Genomic DNA, 21,007 nt, shown 5'->3' with positions numbered 1-21,007 from the left:
CATTGATTGAATTTATAGGTAGTATGATAACTTTTTTATTTTTCGTTTCTGGTCCAAGAGTAGAAAAAGTAACCAAAAGCAGGGGAAAAAGTAAGTAGAAAATTTACATTTTAAAAATGTTTTAGTTTTAAAAAAGTTTAAATATAGGCGTGTTTAGGTTATTGTCGACGGTCGCCATTTTGTATACCTAGGCTCACATTAACCGAAAGGATTTTTCAGATTACTCTTTAATATTTTTATATTTATATTACATTATTAAAATACTTTTGTTACAATTAACATCATTTTAGGTAATAATAATTTATTTATATTAGGACAAAGTATCAAATTAATAGATAATGTTCTGTTTAAAATGTTTAATCTAATTGTTTTCATTGAAAATAAATTTAAAATATTCAGTTATGTAATATATCATTTGTTATACATTTTGACTCTATAAATAGTTCCTCCAAGTATAATGCAAGCAGAAAATCTAACAGATGAAGTTTCAGCTATTATGAATCATCCAGTAACTATAAAATGTCCCGCAAGTGGAATTCCTCTACCTTCCATTCAATGGCTTAAAAATGGAAGACCTATAGAACAATTTTCTGATACCAACATCATGCTTTCCTCAAATAAGAGACAGTTAACTATAAAACATGCTCGTAAAAGCGATGCATCTGTATATAAATGCATAGCCATAAACAGAGCTGGAAAAACAGAGAAAAAAATTCATCTTCAAGTATTAGGTATTGTGAAATATTTTTAGTATTACACATTCCATTAAAAAATAAATTTGTAAATTATTTCTTGTAATATAGCTCCACCGCGTTTGTTATATCATAATAACAGAGGTGATCAAGCACCGTACGAAGAAGAAGAATCTGTGCACGTGTTAATAAATGAAACAGTGTCGTTAGAATGTGAAGTAGATGCCGTACCAGAACCAACGATATTCTGGTTTAAAGATGGAGTTTTGTTAACATCTAATGAAGAATATGAATTGACTAATAGAAACCAGATCCTTCATATCGATTCAGTGGAACAAGAACATAAGGGACATTATACCTGCGTTATATCAAATGCTGTTGGCACAGTAGAAAAAGATTTTATAATTGATGTTTTAGGTAATATTTTTATATATATATAAATGTTATTTATCAAGAATAATTTGAATATTTCTAATTACAGTCGACTTCGCATAAGTCGACACCCGGATAACTCGACAAGCATCGGTTACATAGTTAATTTTTTGTGGTCCCAGCCAACTTACATAGGCATTAATGTTATTAACCTTAAAAAACTCGATTTACTCGACATCGTTGAACTCATCACCACTGGATAAATCAACATACTTTTTCTGTTTCACACTTTTTAGAATTCTGATAAGTCAACTCCCCCCCCTGAAAAATGAGTTTACACCACACAGCTTATTGTACGCTGTGAACTCATTTTTTCAGGAGAGGAGTCGACTTATCAGAATTCTAAAAAGTGTGAAACAGAAAAAGTATGTTGATATTAATAAAATAATGTAAAAGATAAAAAATTATTTCGAAACAACTCTTATCTTAAAACCGATGGAGTCAGACAAAATCATTCTTTTTCTTATTTGTACTATATATGTTAGTACACGGAAAATTAATCTCCACTCTTTTCTGACGTATGGAGGCTAGAAATTTTACAGTACTCTAATCTGTTTACTTAAAAACCATGTTATGTTGATTTATCCAGTGGTGACAAGTTAAACGATGTCGAGTAAACCAAGTTTTTTAACATTATTAACATTATTGCCTATGTAAGTCAGCCGGGACCACAGAAAATTGACTAATTAACCTATGGTGTCGAGTTATCCGGGTGTTGACTTATGTGGAGTCGACTGTATGTTGGACCCTGTTGTGAGTGGATAAGCTGGAATTTAATCCCGGTGATGGCAGGTTTTGCAGTTGTAATTCATGCATATTTGAGATATTTTTAGCCTTCTTTCCAATGGATTCTTGGATTTGATGTGGGACTGGCCACCCAATCTGGCTGGGCCACAAGTAGGATAAATCATAAATTCTCTCTTCCCAATCCATCTTGCAGTTATGTGAGACCCTTAATTGCATTACCTAATTTTATTTTTACTTAATTAAATTACCAATTACATACTTCAAACTTTCAATTACAGTTTAAACTTTAATAAGTTGTAACAGTATGTAATTGGGTAAAAAGAATTCCGAAATGAGTTTCGTATGTATTTCCATATGTACTTAGACACGTATGGCTGAATCTTTGAGACAAGCATATTCTAATAAATGCACTCATCCTTGAAGATCAGAACTCTGATGCATGTATTAGCCCTAGAATTACCACGTAAATATGGTAATTCTAGTAAAAAGTACAGTCTAAGTAACCATAGCTGATTAAATTAGTTATGGTTCCTTAGACTGTACTTTCTTACTTCTTATCTGTGTTATATTGCATTTTCATGTGTGTAACCTGTGAGCTATCTACATTTACAAGGCAGTTTGAAACTGTGAAATTAAGCAAAACAATGTATAACAAAACCAATTTTATCATAGGCTAACTGATAATATAACTGATATAAACAAGATATAATTTGGTTAATTGGATTGCATAAAGACATTTAAGTGTAAGATGCACTATAGTTAGGTCACAAACTTCATTTTGTCCAGCACATCATTGATTAATATAAAATAAAAATTTAAATATTTAAATTATTTCAATTGAATTTTGTATTAAATTATATTCTAAAGTCCAATAATATGTATACATAATAATTAAATTTAACTGCATAATATGTTTTTGTAGTGCCACCAAAAATTGCAGGCCCAGAAAAGGTACTTTTAGAAGCGCCGATTCATCGCCCACTTACTGTAACATGTGAAACATTTGGAAATCCTCAGCCATCCATAATGTGGCATAAGAATGACTATCCAATCGACACCTCTAATCCTAGAATAGCATTTTCTCTTAATAATAAAGAACTGCATTTTACGCATATACTTACCGAGGATGGAGGCGACTTAATCTGCTTTGCCGAAAATGAAGTAGGAAAAGCAAAAAAGCATTTTGAATTAGATGTATTAGGTAATGATAAATTTTGATTAAGAATATAACTTAATCTGTGCAAAGAAAAAATATAATTTTTTAACCTTTTAATTTTATTTCTTCTAGAACCTCCATCGATTATACCTTCTAAATCTCAAGTGGATACAATTGAAGGAGAAGCTAGTAGCTTAGATTGTCAAGTTATTGGAAATCCTCAACCAACTGTACTATGGTTAAAAGATGAAAAATTTTTAACAGTAAATAGTTCATTAATTCAGGTAAGACTATTCAGTGATAAAGTAGAGCAAAGCCATAAAAACTGTAAAAAAAAAAATGTTAAATAATAATACAAAGAACTGACTTAGATATGTTCCATTGACAGTTTATTCAAATAATAATATCTTAATAAATTTACCAGTCCAAAGACCATAACATCTGTACTTTTCTGCTTTCTTGGAGACTAAGCAAATGTTTTTCTTAATCCAGAATACTTTTTGGCTCTTAATGATGGACCAAAAGACTCATAAGTATTTGTGATTAAGAAAGACATTCGATTTATCTTTGTAGCAGCTTAAAATGAAAGATTTATGACACTATAGTACCTTTAACATCTAAATTTAAAGAATATCTGACTTCTGCATATGATAGTTTTAATATAAAGAACCTTATAAAAAGTAGATGTACTAATTTAAATATATTTATATATAGGATGATATTGAAATTTACAATGATGGACAAGTATTGTTAATCACTAATACCACTGCTAATCACCATGGAAAATATATGTGTATTGCATCTAATTCTGTTGGATCCTCAGAAAAAGATTTTATGTTAAATGTTCTAGGTAATAATTACTTTAATATTTACATTAAATAAATAGTACATTGTGCTACTTTATATGAAACTTAAATTATATTTATAAATGATCAGTCTCAATATTCATATTTTAGTTCCCTCCCAAACTTATCAACGATACTGATTCAAAAATCGTAACAATTGGTCAACCAGTAACTTTTAATTGTCCCGTAACTTCCAATCCCGAATCTCACATAACGTGGATGAAGCACGGAAGACCAATTGATTTTTCGAATCCTTTCATTTATGTTATGAATAACGGAGAGACTTTGAAGCTGTTGAGAAGCCGAGAAGTAGACAATGGATATTTCTCGTGCGTAGCGAGAAATTATGTGGGAGAAGCAAAAGGAACGTTTCCTCTTAGAGTTTTAAGTATGTAATTTTAATAAAAATTACCATATTTTAATTAGAAAGATTATTTTGTCTAAAAGTTAAAAAAATCCAATAATTATTTTCTTGTAGCACCATCATCAATAGATAAGTCAAATATCATTACATCAAAGAATGCAATAGTTAATGGAATTATTACTTTAGAATGTCCTGCAATTGGAACTCCTTTACCTTCAATAGAATGGTTATTTGAAGATCAGTTAATTTCATTTGATGATAATTCTCGATATGAAAGATTATCAGGTATAGAATTGAATCTTTGAGATTTTATTTATTTCAAATAAACAAAATTTTTAAAATGATATCTTGTGTAGATGGTAAAATATTAAGAATATCACCAGTAGAACCAAGTGATGCAGGAAATTTTAAGTGTGTTGCGGCAAATCCTGTTGGAAAAGATGAAATGGAATTTGATTTAGAAGTATTTAGTAAGAATTTTTATTTTCATAATTGATTAAATTTTTACATTATAATATTTTTAAAATATTCCTAATACCAGATGAAGTTTACTTGAAGGAGTAGACTTAAAACATTCCTGAACCAGCTGTGTTTGTTTCTGCTCTGTTGTGTATAACATTTATTTACAAAGGACTCAAAGGATAACATTTGAAACTCCTTACTGGTGACACCAAGTCTACTTCTCTCAAGTAAACTTTTCATTCAGTTGCTCTATACTGCTTTTTCAAATTCATTAAATGTTGAATTAGAATAATGATATCATATCATTACAGCACAATTCTAATATAAAAAACTAAATTTATGTTAGCATCTCAAGCCTTGATTAGTGTAAAGCTCTTTTAGAACCTTCTCTAAAGACAGTAGAATATAAAAACTTGGATGGTCTAGACCAGGGTTGTCCAACCTTTTCTCTTAATGGGCCAAATTAGAAATTTATGTATATTCAGCGAGCCACAAAGGTACATTACATAAATATATGCTTTTAAAAGTTTCAAAATGTGAATATCAAATTTTAATAACAAATACAGTATTTTTTGTAATTATATATATTATTGACAGTAAAAAAAATTATACTCCCACAAAATAAAAATAAATTCAATGGAATTTTTGACATTGCCTTCCTTTAATAATAATGTCAATATCTGCTTTTATGGTACTAGTCTTATTTCTAAGAATGTTAGTTAAATGAGAATCACTCAATTTATTTCTTTCAGCAGTTTTGATGTTTTTCATGCATGAAAAAAATTGTTCACAACAGTATGTACTGTACACATTGTTCACAACAGTATGTATTGGTTGTAGAAAACTGTTTTATCTAGAAAAGTGTTATGCATGTGGTAGTACACACATGCATAACACTTTTCTAGATAAAACAGTTTTCTACAACCAATTACAGTACATCATTATGATATCAAAGTGTATCCAGTGAAATGAGAATAATTTTTACAACGTGGGGACTCGGAGTCCGAATCGTCACCCGGTGGGGAGTGCGAAAGCGAAAGACATCAAAGTTCCAGTCGCAGGGGCGACCAAGAAAATAGATCGCGCGACGGAACAATAGAGGTGTTACCGTTATAGAAATGTAAGCTGAGAAAGTTAAGGAAATAATAGATCCACAGACGAAGCCGAGCTGGCAAGAAGGGATCCAATTCGAGCTGGCGGCCGACCTTTCCGTGTCCTCCGGTGAGTTTCCGATCGTCCCAGGTGACGATGTAAAACCAATAAGGTAATGTTTCGAAGGATGCAGTAAGAGTTTGGCAAAGAGATAAAAGGGGTTAGGAAAGTTAAGAGGACAGTCCTGGGTGTGGTGTGCTAGCAACAGGCAGGGCTCCCAGCAGGGGTGGTGAGGTGCGAGAAACGATGTATGTTTCAATACTGCGAGAAAAAGGAAGACTGTTGGACAGTGACTGCATTATTGGCTCGTACGGTTACGTCCCGACGATCAAGCCTCGGTGAACAACCCATCCGACAGAGGACAGAGGACTTTCACCCGCAAGGCGAGGATATATGGTATCGGAAGGAACAACGACCGAAACCATGCCCAAACGACGGATAACTCCATCGATAAAAACTCTAACAGTGTTCCATCGCGACCCCTCTTTGTAAGTTGTATGTAATCATATCTCCATTATTATTAAACACATGTAAATGGGAACCGATCTCAGTGTGCTTACCTCACCCACACGGAAGGGCAGACTGCAAAACGCCATTGGAAAGACTCACCTCGGTCGGCTAACCTCACAGACATACTTTACCAAAATAAATGAAAATGTATCTAAAAAATGTGTAGGGTGCAGTAGGCCATGGGCCGCATAAAAATATTAAGTGAGCCACGGGTTGGACATCCCTGGTCTAGACTCTAATCGTTTAATATTTTTGAGTACAAATAATAAAATTTTGTTATGGTTGTCATAGAAATATAGAAACCTGCATGCAGTAAGAAAGGAAATATTTGATGTAGTCTGATTTCCCAACTTGGCTTACTCATTACATTACAATAGAGTACTAGCAACTCAACATTCTGTATTCTGTAAAACTCATGTTATTCAAAAATATCCAGCAACAAGTTGCTTAACTTTCCTGATAACATTTGGTGGTGTCGTCTGTTATGATATTTTATTATTAAAAACTTTTATAGATAAATAACCATTGCCTTAATTGGGGTCTGGATGGCACAACTGGCAAGCTCACTGCATGGCAAGTGGAGGTTGTGGGTTCAAGCCCCATAACCTCCACTTGTCGTGCAGTGTGTTTTATTGTTATATATCAGGCTTTGGGATGTTCGATATACTTTTTATATTTTTAACTATTATAAAATGCAAAAAGCAATTTTGAGGGAAGGGATGGGTATTATAAAAAATTATAAGTGCTAATAACAAGTAAAATCATCATTAAGTCCAAACCTACTGGAGACACTCATGATCCCCTTTATCTCCTCACTCCTCGACCTTTAATCACTAAAATTTAATACCACCAATCCCCCTAATACACAAACCTCCCTGCAAAATTTCAGAAAATTTGGCAAAAACATTATTAAGCTTCAAAAAGGATAAACAAAGTCATGCCACACAAACACACACTAACATCCATACATACAGAAATTATCCCCAATTTTTTTTTGCATTTCTTGATGTTTCAAGGTCCCCTGAGTCCAGAAATGTAAAAATCTTGGAGTATCAGTTTTTGACTGATTGCCATACTTTTCCTTTATATATAATAGCCAAGAAAGTAAAAATAAAAACATGTAATCTAATTTTACTGCTATAACTTAACACTAGGATCTAATAAGTTATTGTTCTTCACTGGCAACATTTGATATCGTCATCAATTCCACATTAACAGTAAAGAATATAACCCTTTTTTCAAGGTGCCTCTGCAAAATGCCACAACACAAATGTCACTAACTTAAAAGTAGCCACTGAATAGCCAATATTTGTAGTTAAATTTTAATGTAAATAAATAGAATTATTTATTATTGATATGTACTGGTAGTTAATACATATATGAATTTGCACATATACAGTAACACCTTTACAAAAATTCTGCTATTTAGATTAGCATCATTGCTATGCTGTAAAACTCATTTTCAGTAACTTGTCTTCTCTTTCTCAATCCACATTAAGTGAAGTTTGCAGAACTCTACTCTATTTACTAATACTACTGAGTACATTTTCATTACTGATAGTTATTATTTTACTATTCAATAAGTTGATATTCATGCTAAATACTGTATAGTATGACGAAGAAATTACCAACATCTATAAGAAGTCAAAGAAATCACCGAGAAATCTATGTTTCATCGCCAAGTGATAAAACACACATTTAACGCCAATCTCAGTGATTTCTTTATCTTACAGTGGCGTGCCATGACATTTGATGATAGGGAAGCTATGTTTCTGTAAGAAGCCGACTTACAGGATCAATCAATTAATTGCGCGTCAGGGCCCATTCGTATTCGTTTGTTCGATAAGCCAGTAAAAACTGTATACTTCTTTAAATGTATTTTTAATAGATTATCTGACGTACTTTATAAATAAGAAAGTTCAATATAATTACCTCCGTTATTAGATTCAATAAATTCCCCATACCCTGTAAATGCCAATTCTCGCTTTGAGAAAAAACATATAACATCTATTAATTTAGATATATCTATTAATCGTAATTATTTTGTTATAATTTTCAATATTTATTTTATATTGTCTACCAATGTTAAATTCCATTCTATTTGGATTTCCAAATTGCTTCAATTTTACGAAAGAATCGTCATTCGTCATAAATTTTTAGCTTTTTTTGTACCTCGTACGTCTCATTCATTAAATTTAGTTGTAAATGATGCTGCCAAAGTAACGGTTAATTTTTAACACTGTACTAGAATTGTACACGTTTTTTCTGCATCCCCTTACAGATGGGACATACTAAATCGTAATGTCACCGGTTTAACATTGAAATCCGTAAGTAATATAAGATGGGAGAGCAGAATAAACGCAGAATAAATATATCAAATATTTTAATGGATTTTTTTTAAAACTCCTGTCAACTATACAGAACTATCATAAAAACATGCCAGTAAACTCCTATCGGTTGGGTTAAGTTATAAATCTAGTCTAGGGTGAGCAACCATTTTTATAACATGGGCCAGAATAAATTTTACGTTTTTTCCGCAGGCGTAGCAGTTAATTGACGCCTTCTTGTGACATAATTTTTTGTCTGCAAATATGAAATAAATAAATAAAAAGTTAATTACTACATTTATTTCTCTTATCCTTTTCGAAAATTAAAAAGAATTGGAAAAATAACTATAACTATTAATTAGTTATTTTTCCAATTTAATAATCTGTTAAAGATCTCGCGGGCCGGATAGAAACTTTTCGCGAGCCGTAGCTGGCCCGCGGGCCGGGGGTTGCCCGCCGTTGATCTAGTCTACTCATGATTCACATAATCGAGCGAGGGCGGCCGAATATCTAGCAGGCAGGTGGCTAACAGCCCACAACTGGTCCGGGATATAAAATTAGAAGCTTTATGTGTGAAGATCCACCAGCTAAACCGGGTGACGTTGGTGCTCTGTAAAGCGCATGCGCCAATGCCTATAATCTGGCTGCTTGGAAGTTGACAGGCAGGCGGCTAACAGCTCAGAACTGATCCGGGATATAAAATTAGATGCTTTATGCGTGTGTTGCTTCTTCCTGCTAAACCGGGTGAGGTTGGTGCTCTGTAAACCGCATGTGCCAATGCCTATATAATCTGGCTGATTTGGAAACACCTGGTTTCGCCATCGAATTATTCGAATATACAATAGCAATCTTATCGTTTTTTTCACATGTAGTATAGAAATTTGTAAAAGATACATAATGCAGTTATAATAAAATATTAATTTTAATTAATGCAAAGTACTGTACGTTAAAATATGAAAATTTATATTTTATAAAATACAAGGGAACATCATTGGAAGGTGGAATCGGCGCTTCCATCGCTTCCAATGACGGCACGCCACTGTTATCCTACTATTTATTTTACTTTTTACATAGTAAAATTTGTTATTTTTTTTTTTTACCTTTATTGGGGCCTCCTTATATATGTTGGAGTTAAGGCAGACAGCTCATGTCTGTGCCTAAATTTAGCCTAAATAAGTCTTTAAATATACATGATAAAAGTTTTGTTCTAACATATTAACATGCCTATGCATTAAATTTTAAATCATCACTACTTCAAGGTCTCTTGAAACAAAAAACATTTTAATGTCTATAAAACAAGATTTTGGAGTAAAATTTGTGGATAGAAAATGAAATATGACTAATTGTGCATTGTTTGTATGATTAAATTAAAAGACTAAAGCAAAATTATAAACTGTACAAAAATATTAAATACTTGAATAAAAAGTTTTTACACGATTTATCATAAAAAATATTTATTTTAAATTAATTTATATGGCTAACTATATAGATATTAAAAGCTTTTTTTATTTGCATTAGTTCCCCCAACAATGAATAAAAATAAAAGTAATGACATAATTCAAGAAATGGAAGGTAAGACCGTAACTGTTGTCTGTCCTTTGGAAACTGCTAATCCCAGTCCCGCTATCATGTGGCAGAAAGATGGCTATCCCATCTCGTTATCTAGTCATCCTTTAATCACCCTCTCTTCCGACCGATCCACTCTGACCATTCGTAGAATTCGACCGATCAACGGTGGCATTTATACATGCCTAGCCAGTAACATTGCTGGCCACTCTGAACACGACACGAGATTGGAGGTAATTGGTATGTAAACCCTTAACACGGTTACCTACAAGAATTAATCTTTTGATTATAAATATTTATACCAGAATTTATCTATTTTAATTATTTCATAAATTTTAATGATATCTTTTTATTTCAAATTTCGACAGTACCTCCAATGATAATGAATATGAACGGCGAACAAAGAAATCCAAATGTAATCAGGAATCAACCTCTAACGTTGAATTGTAAAACAGATGGAATTCCTCATCCAAAAGTAAAATGGTTTAGAAGTAACGCATTAATCAATTCAGATGATTATTTGGTGAGTTGTAAATTTGTTTTATGATAACCTTTGAATTTTTTATAAAAATCAGTTGCAATAAAATTGATACACCTTAAACCCAACATGCAATGGTAATCAAATTCTGCATGTGGAATGGTAGTGAAAAATTAAAAGTTTATTATAATATTAGAACACAAGGATATGTTATTAAAGAACAGTTTTATGATAAACAGAGTCAGCCTTAGCTACAGGTTCACGAGGCAGTCTCGGGCACAGAAATTTTGGGGTGTCACAGCCAGCATCAGTTTAAAATAATTGATATTTTCCTTTATTAGACATATTATGTATACATCTAGAGCTGTCACATATAGGTGTACAGGTTATTCAATCACAATGTGTCTAATAGTAATAAGGGAGGGCACCAAGATTGAAATCTGCATAGGGTGCCAAAAACTTGAATCGGTCCTGACAACAAATGTTACATATAAAGATCAACAACTGCCGAATTATCGGGCTAGCAAATGGCTATAGAAATATTAATAATTAAAGTTAATTTGCTACTAGAGTTAGGCATTAAGCGCCATCTCTTGCTATATTTTAATAATTAGAATTTTAATTAAATAATTTAAATAAATTTAGGCTTAACTGGAAGAAAAGAATCGGCCCGAAGCGGGATTCGAACCCGCAACTTCTGCTATCCGTGCAGACACGTTACCAGTTACGCTACCCGGACCTTTGGTCCGATCTTCCCCTCCAGTTGATATAAGATTACCGTACCACCATCGATGGTCATTACAACGCCGGCTGGGGACACATTAATTGCCCACATCCTCCCAAAGGCACTCAACCGGCCATCGCAAACCCCGGCAAGGCGTATATATATATATATATAAATAAACAACAACTAACCCGTTGCATATAAAGATCAACAACTGCCAAATTATTGGGCTAGCAAATGGCTATAGAAATATTAATAATTAAAGTTAATTTGCTACTAGAGTTAGGCGCCACCTCTTTTTGAAAGCCCATTATGGATTCAACCAGGCCCACAATGGGGTGGCCGGGTGGTGAGGGACAGTGTCCAACATATCCATATGGACCATCCCCAAAAAATTCCTGGCAATTATTTGACCCATCCAGATTCGATCCCGGGTTCCCCAGAGTGGTAGGTTGCCTCAGCCATCTGGCCATCAAATATTAATAAGTTGTAAAGCCGTCTCCAAAATTTTTCAGTTTGCATTCATTACCCGATTAGGTTTGCCATTTCCTGATTTGTAATATTTGTCATAAAATGTTTTGACTTTTTCACTACCATTCCACATGCAGAATTTGATAACTATTGCATGCTGGCTTTCTGTTGCAGAAGAATTGATACACATTAGTATATATTGCTAAAAAAAAAATTACTACATAATGAAATAATTTAAGTATTTTATGTTGTTATTAAAAAACTTCATTTAAAGCATAAAGTATGGGTGTTGAATTATCATACTTTGAATATCAGTAATTTTAATTTTATATGTTTCAACTTTTTATATAATATATTTCTTTTAGTTCATTCACAATGGTGAAACTTTAAGAATTCTTCAGACCAAAGAAAAACATGGAGGCTTATATGTATGCAGAGCGGAAAATATCGGAGGAAGCAAAAATAAAACTTTTAATGTGACTGTTTTAGGCAAGAAGTACATTTTATCGTTATTTAATACAGAGATATAATGTGCATGTTAAAAATTCCATATATCAAAATATTCGTGTATTTTTAGTTCCGCCTTACATGAATCCGTCTCCCGCTCGTTCTGAGATTTCTCATTCTCTTTATGAAAACGTTCGCTTATCTTGCCCGGCATTGGGATTTCCAAAACCGTGGATTAGTTGGTATAAAGATTCTCGCTTGCTTACAAATGGATCTCGTATTGAAATATCACTTAATCAAACAAAATTATTTATAAAGAATGCCACTTCACAAGATGCGGGAATTTATACATGTACGGCTGTAAATGAAGCTGGTAGCAGTGAAAAAGAAATATTATTAACTATTTTAAGTAAGCAAGTTATATAATTTTTTTAAAGCTACAAACACAGGATGACTCAAAAGTGAATTAATCATATTTTTTGTATGTTTCAGTTATGAATATGCAAATATTAATCATAAATTCAGTTTAGAACGACTTAGTTTTTCTTTATTAAAATTTGATGGAGACGTGATGATAAAAAGTATGATTGTATATTTAAATTGCTATTTTATTCAAATATTTAGTTCTTTTAATGGTTAATTGACTTTTGACCATCCTTATGTGTATTTTAAAATGCCTTTTTTTGGTTTTATTTTTTTTTTTTTAAATGCCTTTTGGTTTTCAGTTCCACCAAAGATTACAGCAATCGAATTAGCCGACAAACAACTTCCAATACTCCATCAGTCTGTTCGCCTTGTGTGTAAAGTCGAAGGTTATCCAATACCATTTGTAACGTGGTTTAAAAATGAAAATATATTAAATTCTGATCATGTAAAAAGCTACTATATACATGGTCAGGGACACATTCTGGAAATTGAATCACTACATTCCTTGGATAATGGACTCTACACCTGTTTTGCCGAAAGTAATGCTGGCATGGTCGAAGAAAATTTTCTTCTAGATATTTTAGGTAATTATAATTTATCATAAAATATCATTAAACTATATACAAAAGATTAAAAATAATAAATTAACTTTTTGAATTTACAGATCCTCCTACTATTGCAAATAGTACTCAAACTATCAGTGCTAATCTTGGCGATTCGGTAAATATCAGATGTTCAGTGTCTGGCGATCCACTTCCCAAAGTATCATGGTTAAAAAATGGGCACCCTGTAGATAATATAACTGAAATTGACTTTACGGAAAACAATACTGTCTTAAGAATAAATTCTGCTAATAAAGAACATCACGCTAGATACACTTGTATTGCTACAAATCAAGTAGGTTCAGTGGAACAGGACTTTCATTTGAATATCCAAAGTAAATGTTTTATACTCAATACATTATCAAAGTTTTCATAAAATATTAAAATTAATAATCTTGTATATTACATTTTAGTTCATCCTTTTTTTGAAAACGGGGGTGACGAACAAATATCCACTGCTGTCAATCGACCTCTAAAATTGAATTGTCCAGCCAAAGGAGAACCGTTACCTTACATAACGTGGTACAAAGAAGGTCACCCAATAACGGCAACTGATAATATATTTTTGAATGGTAACTCTTTACAAATTCATCGTTCTTCGCCTCATCACGAGGGAATTTATACGTGTAAAGCCAGAAATGCAGCGGGAAGCATTGAAAAATATTTTAAGGTGATGATTACAGGTAAATCTTATTAATAGTGTGTTTTTTTAATACATACTCTTTAAATGTTACATAAAATATATTCGTTTTTAAATTTTCAGTTCCTCCAACAATTTTAAATAATGAGCAGACGGCATATCTTTCCGTTTTAATCAAAGATTCTATAGAAATGACGTGTGTGGTTGAAGGAATGCCAACTCCTAGTATTATGTGGAAAAAAGATGGCCAATTAATCGATAAATCACATTCTTACATAACATTACATGATGATAATACAAACTTAAGCATTCCAAATGTCACAATTGAACATGGTGGAACTTATCAATGTATTGCTACCAACATAATGGGAAACAGTTCTAAGAATTTTGCACTTTCAGTATTAAGTAAGTATATATTTTAGTATTAACAATAATTGCATATTTATTTTAGTTTGATAGTTTGTTGAATGTAACCAATTGTAGATATAAATCATTGGAATCTTATCTCACTGCCCAGTAATGAAACTCTTTTGTGAAACCTTAAGAAATAAATAAAATTTTCAAAAAATATATAAGTAGAAAAAGATACACATTTATCTAGCAAAACTTTTAATTGTATTTTTTAGTCATTACAGTATACGTATATTGTACAGTACATATGAGTGGCAATATACAGTAGATACTAAATGTAAACACAGATTGTTATTATTGAATGTTCAATTTAAATAAATGGTGGATATTTTTAAATAGTTTGCTTGTACTGAACATTTTACACATTAACAGGTAGTTTCAAAAGCATATTTCATGCTGTCCACTATTAAGATCAATTGTTTAAATTTACTAGGTAACTGTGAGAATCTGTCAATAATTGCTTTTGCATCCAATTTATCTAACAATTCTTTTTCAATAGATATAGCAACATATATGATTCCAAATTCTCCTTAAACAGTGAATTTCTTAGCTTTGTCTTTGATCTTTAGCTTTGAAAATGTCCTCTTACATCAGGCATGTGCCGATGACTTTATAAAGTTTATAAAAGTTATCATATGCCTTGTCATGAAGTCTGTTGGATGCCAGAATTTTTAGTACACATAACGGCCAAGTGCTATAAATTTTACACTTGTTAAACTTGAATTCATATTCTCACCATCATTAAGCACTTAAAGTTTAACACATCATAGTTTGAAGCAAATGAACAATTCCAATATTACTTAATCTTTACTGATTTACAGAGACAGCTTAATAACACCTTCCAATGCTTCATCTTCAAGACCCTTCTCTGCAATAGTTTTAAAGTTTGCTGGGTCCAAGCAGGATAAATCTTTAAACAACGTTTTGTGTTGTACATTACAAAACTTGAATCCAGTGACTGAACAATGCAGTCAATTATTAGGTTAAATGATAGCCAACAGCGAATGGTAAGCGAGGATTAACAAACACACTTTGTTAATTTACAAAACTATACTTTTATTCGCTACGCTACAGGGTTCTTTTACACTGGATCCCAACGTGTAGGCGGTGAAATTACAATGTCCAGGATACATAAAACAATACTACTAATATTACAAGGGTCCTTATCTATCTTAAACCTACTTACAGACTATAAGAATGGAAGAAAAAGAGAAAAGTACAGAAGTAAGTACAGAAAAAAGGGGAAGGTGGAAATACCCGGGATTTCTACTCTGGGTGCTCTGTGACACCGGGCAGGGTTACTGATGCCTCTGATCATCTATTTCAGTAGGTACCTCTTGCTCACTTTGTCGATAATCCACTGTCAAATCCGTCCAATAAGATTGGCAGTTCATCAGGAAGGTCTTTGTCTACTTTAACACTAGATAGCTTCACCGTCTCGACCTCACTCATCGAGCTCCAATTCTTATCCTATGTCATTCCGACTTATAACCCGTGCTCCACGACCTTTCTCGTCGAGAGCCGAGATCCCTTCTGTTTCTTCTTCTTTTCCTCCCCTCTCTGTTTTTTATTACTTTGTTTTTAACCACGCTGTTTTTCATCGGAGGCATCACTCCCCATCAGGTAGTAAAACAATTAGATAGTAAAGTGATTAAGAAGGAAGTCTTTTCTTTTGTTTCTCTCCCTTTCCTGTTGACAAAAAAATCTTATACATTAATATGGCCAACGGCCACAAATAACACCTTCCAATGCTTCATCTTCAAGACCCTTCTCTGCAATAGTTTTAAAGTTTGCTGGGTCCAAGCAGGATAAATCTTTATACAACGTTTTGTGTTGTACATTACAAAACTTGAATCCAGTGACTGGACAATGCAGTCAATTATTAGGTTAAACATATTTACTTGAAAATCAGCTAGAAGTTTTTAGAGCTGACTTCCCCGTTTCTATTTATGTAAATCGGGTAAAAGATCCCTGACTTCGGATTTTTAAAGTCATTAACATTTTTAACATACTGTATATTGTTTAAGGGGCCCACTTGCCATCATGTAAGCCGACACCCTGGCCAGTCCACCACTGGGTGGAGGTACTACATGTCTCAGTCATTTCAAACATGTGCTCTGTTTCTGTTTTTATTATTCAAAATTAAACAATTGCAAAGGTAAATAATTGGAATAATTGAATTAAATTAATTATGACATTTCAGACAAAGCATTTAAGCTGTGCACCCTAATTCTTTTTGAAGATGCTATCACTATCACTTCCTCTTCACACTGCTATCATTTATTATTGTCACAGCAATGTACCTTGTCTGATTACCATTCTCTAATCCCTCCAACCTAATGTGTAGACAAAATTTGTTTCCATTTGCAGAGTTCTTATTCCAAACAGTTCCATTCTCATTTAGGGAATGACAATCTGTACTGCTCCATCATGTGTCACAAATTTTGAACATTTATAAATAAATAACGACTAACCCATTACAAAGCTACACATCCACAAGAGCCAAATATTTCGGCTCTTGTGGATGTGTAGCTTTGAACATTTAGTTACAAATTTTGAACATTTAGGATTTAACAAATAGTATTTGAAACTCCTCACTGGCAGCTCCAGATCTACTTGCAAGTAAACTTTTCATTCAATCACCTGTATTATTTAATAATATTTCATTCTGTGTTTTCAATTTAGATCCTCCAACAATTGAAATGTCAAAAGAAGAAATGAAGGCAATACTAGGAGAATCTACAATGATCGAATGCATCTCAAAAGGATTTCCCTCACCAGAAGTAACCTGGATGAAAAATGATAAAAAATTAGAAAGTATAAGTACTTATCATTATATTAATGAGAAAGGTTCACTACATTTTTATTCATTGAAAGAAGATGATGCTGCAAATTATACTTGCATTGCATCAAATGAAGCAGGTTCTGCTAATTCAACCACTTCTCTTTCTATATTAAGTAAGATAGGATCATATATTAATTACTATTTCTAGTTTGCATGACTTAAATAAATTTTTCTTTTTAGTTCCTCCGGTAATTGAAGATAGCAGAAGTGATGTGCACATTCTGATTGGTCACGCTTCCACTTTGGAATGTAAAGTTAAAGGTTTTCCTCATCCACATGTTATTTGGCTGAAGGGAACAAAAATGCTACACGAAGAATCTGGTAAATGTTGTACTATTGTGCAGAATTTATTAACTATTTTTTAAAATGTGATATAATTTTTACCATAGATTACACGCAGTTGGAGTCAGGTTCACTATTTATTCCTGTATCCAATCCGAGTGATAGCGGACAATACACATGCACTGCCGAAAACGAAGCAGGAGTCGCACGAGTAACCAGAAATCTTTATGTCGAATGTAAAGATTTTGTAATATAATTTTTTAAGTGCTTTAATTAAAATTTTAATTGTAAAATTTATTCTTCTAATTACAGCACCTGCAATTATAAGGGATGACTTTTTAGAAGAAGTTACAATTATACAAGGAAAAGATTTAGAACTAGGATGTCCTGCAGAAGGTTATCCTGTACCAAGAATATTGTGGGAAAAAGATTCAGAATCAATAAGTTTATCGCAACCTAGATATCATTTGCAAAATTCAGGAAGTCTCCTCATTACCACGATTCAGTCCGAAGATGGTGGCACCTATCAGTGCATTGCAGAGAATGGTGTCGGAAAAGATGTCAAAATAGTTAACGTTATTGTTTATGGTACGAAAATTGAGATTAAAGATTAAAAACAATGATGTTTTTTGCTATGTTTATCAATAATTTAAATTAAAATTTTAAATTTAAACAGTACCAGCAGTTATTCAACAAGACCAAGCAATACCAACTATTGAGGCTCCGCAGGGAGGGAATGTCGTATTACCGTGCGATGTTTCTGGTTTTCCTCCACCCGAAATCACTTGGCAACATAATGGTCAACATATAAATAATGATTTCCATTCTGGAAGTCGTCCAGGAGATCTTCAGTTGAACAGTTTGAAGGTTATTTTTAAATTAATTATTTAATAGATAAACGTCATAAAAATATAAACTACATGTAAATATATGTAAATTACAGCCAGAAGATAGTGGACAGTATGTTTGTACGGCCACAAATGACGCAGGTCAAGATTTTTGGGAAGTTAATGTTCAAGTTTTAATTCCTCCAACCATAACTGTTCTTCCTGAAAATCAAAATATTTCCGTTGGTGCTCAATTTACTCTTAACTGTGAAGCCAGAGGGTTTCCCACGCCCACTGTTACTTGGTATCATAATAATGAGAAAGTTTCTGGTATGTTTAAGTTTAATAATATTTTTTAAAAAATTAAGCAAAACTCTTAATATTAAACTTGAAACTTCAGAAGAACAACAGATATCAGGAGGTAAAAGCTCTTTCACCAAGCTACATGCCGAAAATGAAGATAGTGGCATTTATACTTGCATTGCTCAAAATTCCGTGGGAGAGAAAAAAGTTGAAGTTAGCGTCCACATTCGAGGTAATTTTTGGAAATATAAACATGAAATATTTCTACAATTTATCAAAAATAAATATTGTTTTTTAGTGGATGGAAACTGGGCCCACTGGAATGAATGGTCGCCTTGTTCTCGATCGTGTGGAGCAGGTACACGTATCAGAAAAAGAATGTGTGATTCCCCTGCACCCAATAACGGAGGAAGATACTGCTTAGGGTTGAGCCAACAGACAGATTACTGCAATAATAATCATTGCCCTAGTAATTATATTTTACTGTTATTATGTCAAATATTTAACTAATATAGCAATAACACAATTAAATACTTTCAGTTCATGGCGGATGGTCCACATGGTCGTCATGGGGAGAATGTTCGGCCACTTGTTCTGGCGGCCAGAGGAAGAGCTTTCGCACCTGCACCAACCCCGCACCCAGTCAGGGTGGTCGTCCATGTGTGGGTCCATCTTACAAAACCGAATTTTGTAACATCCAAAGTTGTTCTGGTAAATATAAGTGCATTGCTATTTTTCATTGTATTTTAAGTAACTCACAATTAATTTTTTAATTTCAGATTCTCCTAATCAAGTATTAGCCAACCTGATTGGAGAACTGAATGAATTGGATATATCATTATCGAAAATTGAAGCAAACATAACTAAAGATGAATCGAAAACAAAATTTACTATGACCCTTTCAAATATACCAGAAAATATTGGCAAGTTTCATAATTTATTTATTTGTCACATAACAAATTAATTTTAATTAGAAGTTTTAAATGTCACTCATGTTTATCAACAGGTCATTGGATTAAAGTTATAGTTCCGTTGGAACCTCTGTATTGGGTTAAAGCTTTTGAAATTGGACAGGCTATAAATGGATACAGTTTAACAAAAGGATTCTTTAGTAGTGACACCGATATAACATTTCCTTCAGGTAAATGTTATTTAATAGCATTTTAATTTTATGTTACCAACATAACAAAAATCAAACTTTTAATGTAAATCTAGTAGCTAAATGTAGAAATTGTATTTTAGAAGTTGGAACACATTGTATAATTGATTATCTTAAATCAAATCGTTTATCATTAATTATTACTTAATAATACATATAATTATAACTTCAGGAATAGATTCTCACCTGAAAACAAGTTAAAAAGTCATGTGAATAACTCAAAAAAGAAGAGAACTTGAATGTTTTTAATATAGAGTTATTAAAAATTTCAAAATATCTTTGAGAAAACAACAAACAAATCAGAATACATGAATTTTTAAAATTTGTATAATTCAACTCCCTCCCATTAATCATCTGCCCACATATAAGAATCTTTGTGATCTGACAACCAAATATTTTGTTGTTTGCTAAATCCTTTTGTTTCTTTTACTCATCTATTCCCAGAGGAATACAATTAAAGTTTTTGTCTTAAAACCACCCAAGCTAAAAATAAGTATGTTTGGGTAAATAAGTATGGAGTTTTTCTAGGAACTTAAAACAAAGAAGCTCAAGTCTATTAAAAAAAGGAACAGATTAGAGAGAATTTAACCAACAGTATGGAAGACAAATTTCAAATTAGAGAAGCGGTAATTCCAATAATCACCATTATCGTAATTGTAGAGTGCTTAGCTGCAGTTATACAAAGAAGAATTGGGAAAAACATGCTTTCCAAGGATAAAAAATGAATGTAAAGTTTTACTTTCACATGTATGATTTAAACATTTTTTATATTATATACAATACAGTAGTCAGGGCCAATGGACTGTTAACTGCCTGTGTGCTACAGATATTTGGCCATCGCTATCAATGCTGATCATTAATTTAGATTTCATAATATGTTCGTTAATCTGAAATTTTATATTGTTTGTCAGTGTTAATATACCTTTAGAATAATTATTATTCTGTTCACTAAAAGGGTATAGCTGATTGTGGTTAGGCCAGACCCACAATGAATGGACAAAATCAAACATAGCTAGGACAAATTACTGAAAAAAAAATGATATTCTAACCTAGACTGGGTTATAGACTAATGTCTTCATTCTGGCTGTTAATATTATATAATATTAGATAAATAAATAATAAATATTTCTTAAAAACAT

General features: G+C 32.4%; 1 protein-coding gene across 1 annotated transcript in view; it reads left to right on the top strand.

The window, feature by feature from the left end:
- The window catches only part of LOC136986270 (hemicentin-1-like), a 62,581-nt gene that overhangs the window by 39,825 nt on the left and 1,749 nt on the right, over positions 1-21,007 (top strand). The window contains 27 exon segments of the mRNA XM_067283763.1: positions 444-731; positions 804-1,109; positions 2,794-3,072; positions 3,160-3,311; positions 3,742-3,870; positions 3,984-4,260; positions 4,351-4,521; positions 4,593-4,706; positions 10,206-10,493; positions 10,622-10,776; positions 12,292-12,415; positions 12,504-12,782; positions 13,099-13,383; positions 13,464-13,736; positions 13,815-14,084; positions 14,165-14,446; positions 17,138-17,410; positions 17,478-17,618; positions 17,687-17,815; positions 17,892-18,167; positions 18,256-18,446; positions 18,523-18,736; positions 18,807-18,941; positions 19,008-19,178; positions 19,250-19,426; positions 19,429-19,632; positions 19,716-19,850. Coding sequence (XP_067139864.1) covers positions 444-731; positions 804-1,109; positions 2,794-3,072; positions 3,160-3,311; positions 3,742-3,870; positions 3,984-4,260; positions 4,351-4,521; positions 4,593-4,706; positions 10,206-10,493; positions 10,622-10,776; positions 12,292-12,415; positions 12,504-12,782; positions 13,099-13,383; positions 13,464-13,736; positions 13,815-14,084; positions 14,165-14,446; positions 17,138-17,410; positions 17,478-17,618; positions 17,687-17,815; positions 17,892-18,167; positions 18,256-18,446; positions 18,523-18,736; positions 18,807-18,941; positions 19,008-19,178; positions 19,250-19,426; positions 19,429-19,632; positions 19,716-19,850 — 5,718 coding nt within the window.

Source organism: Centruroides vittatus, unplaced genomic scaffold (assembly GCF_030686945.1).
Source record: "Centruroides vittatus isolate TY-2023 unplaced genomic scaffold, ASM3068694v2 scaffold_1015, whole genome shotgun sequence".
NCBI classification, from domain to species: Eukaryota; Metazoa; Arthropoda; class Arachnida; order Scorpiones; family Buthidae; genus Centruroides; species Centruroides vittatus.
The sequence above is the reverse complement of the archived record's forward strand: the minus strand, read 5'-3'. Positions and strand labels throughout refer to the sequence as shown.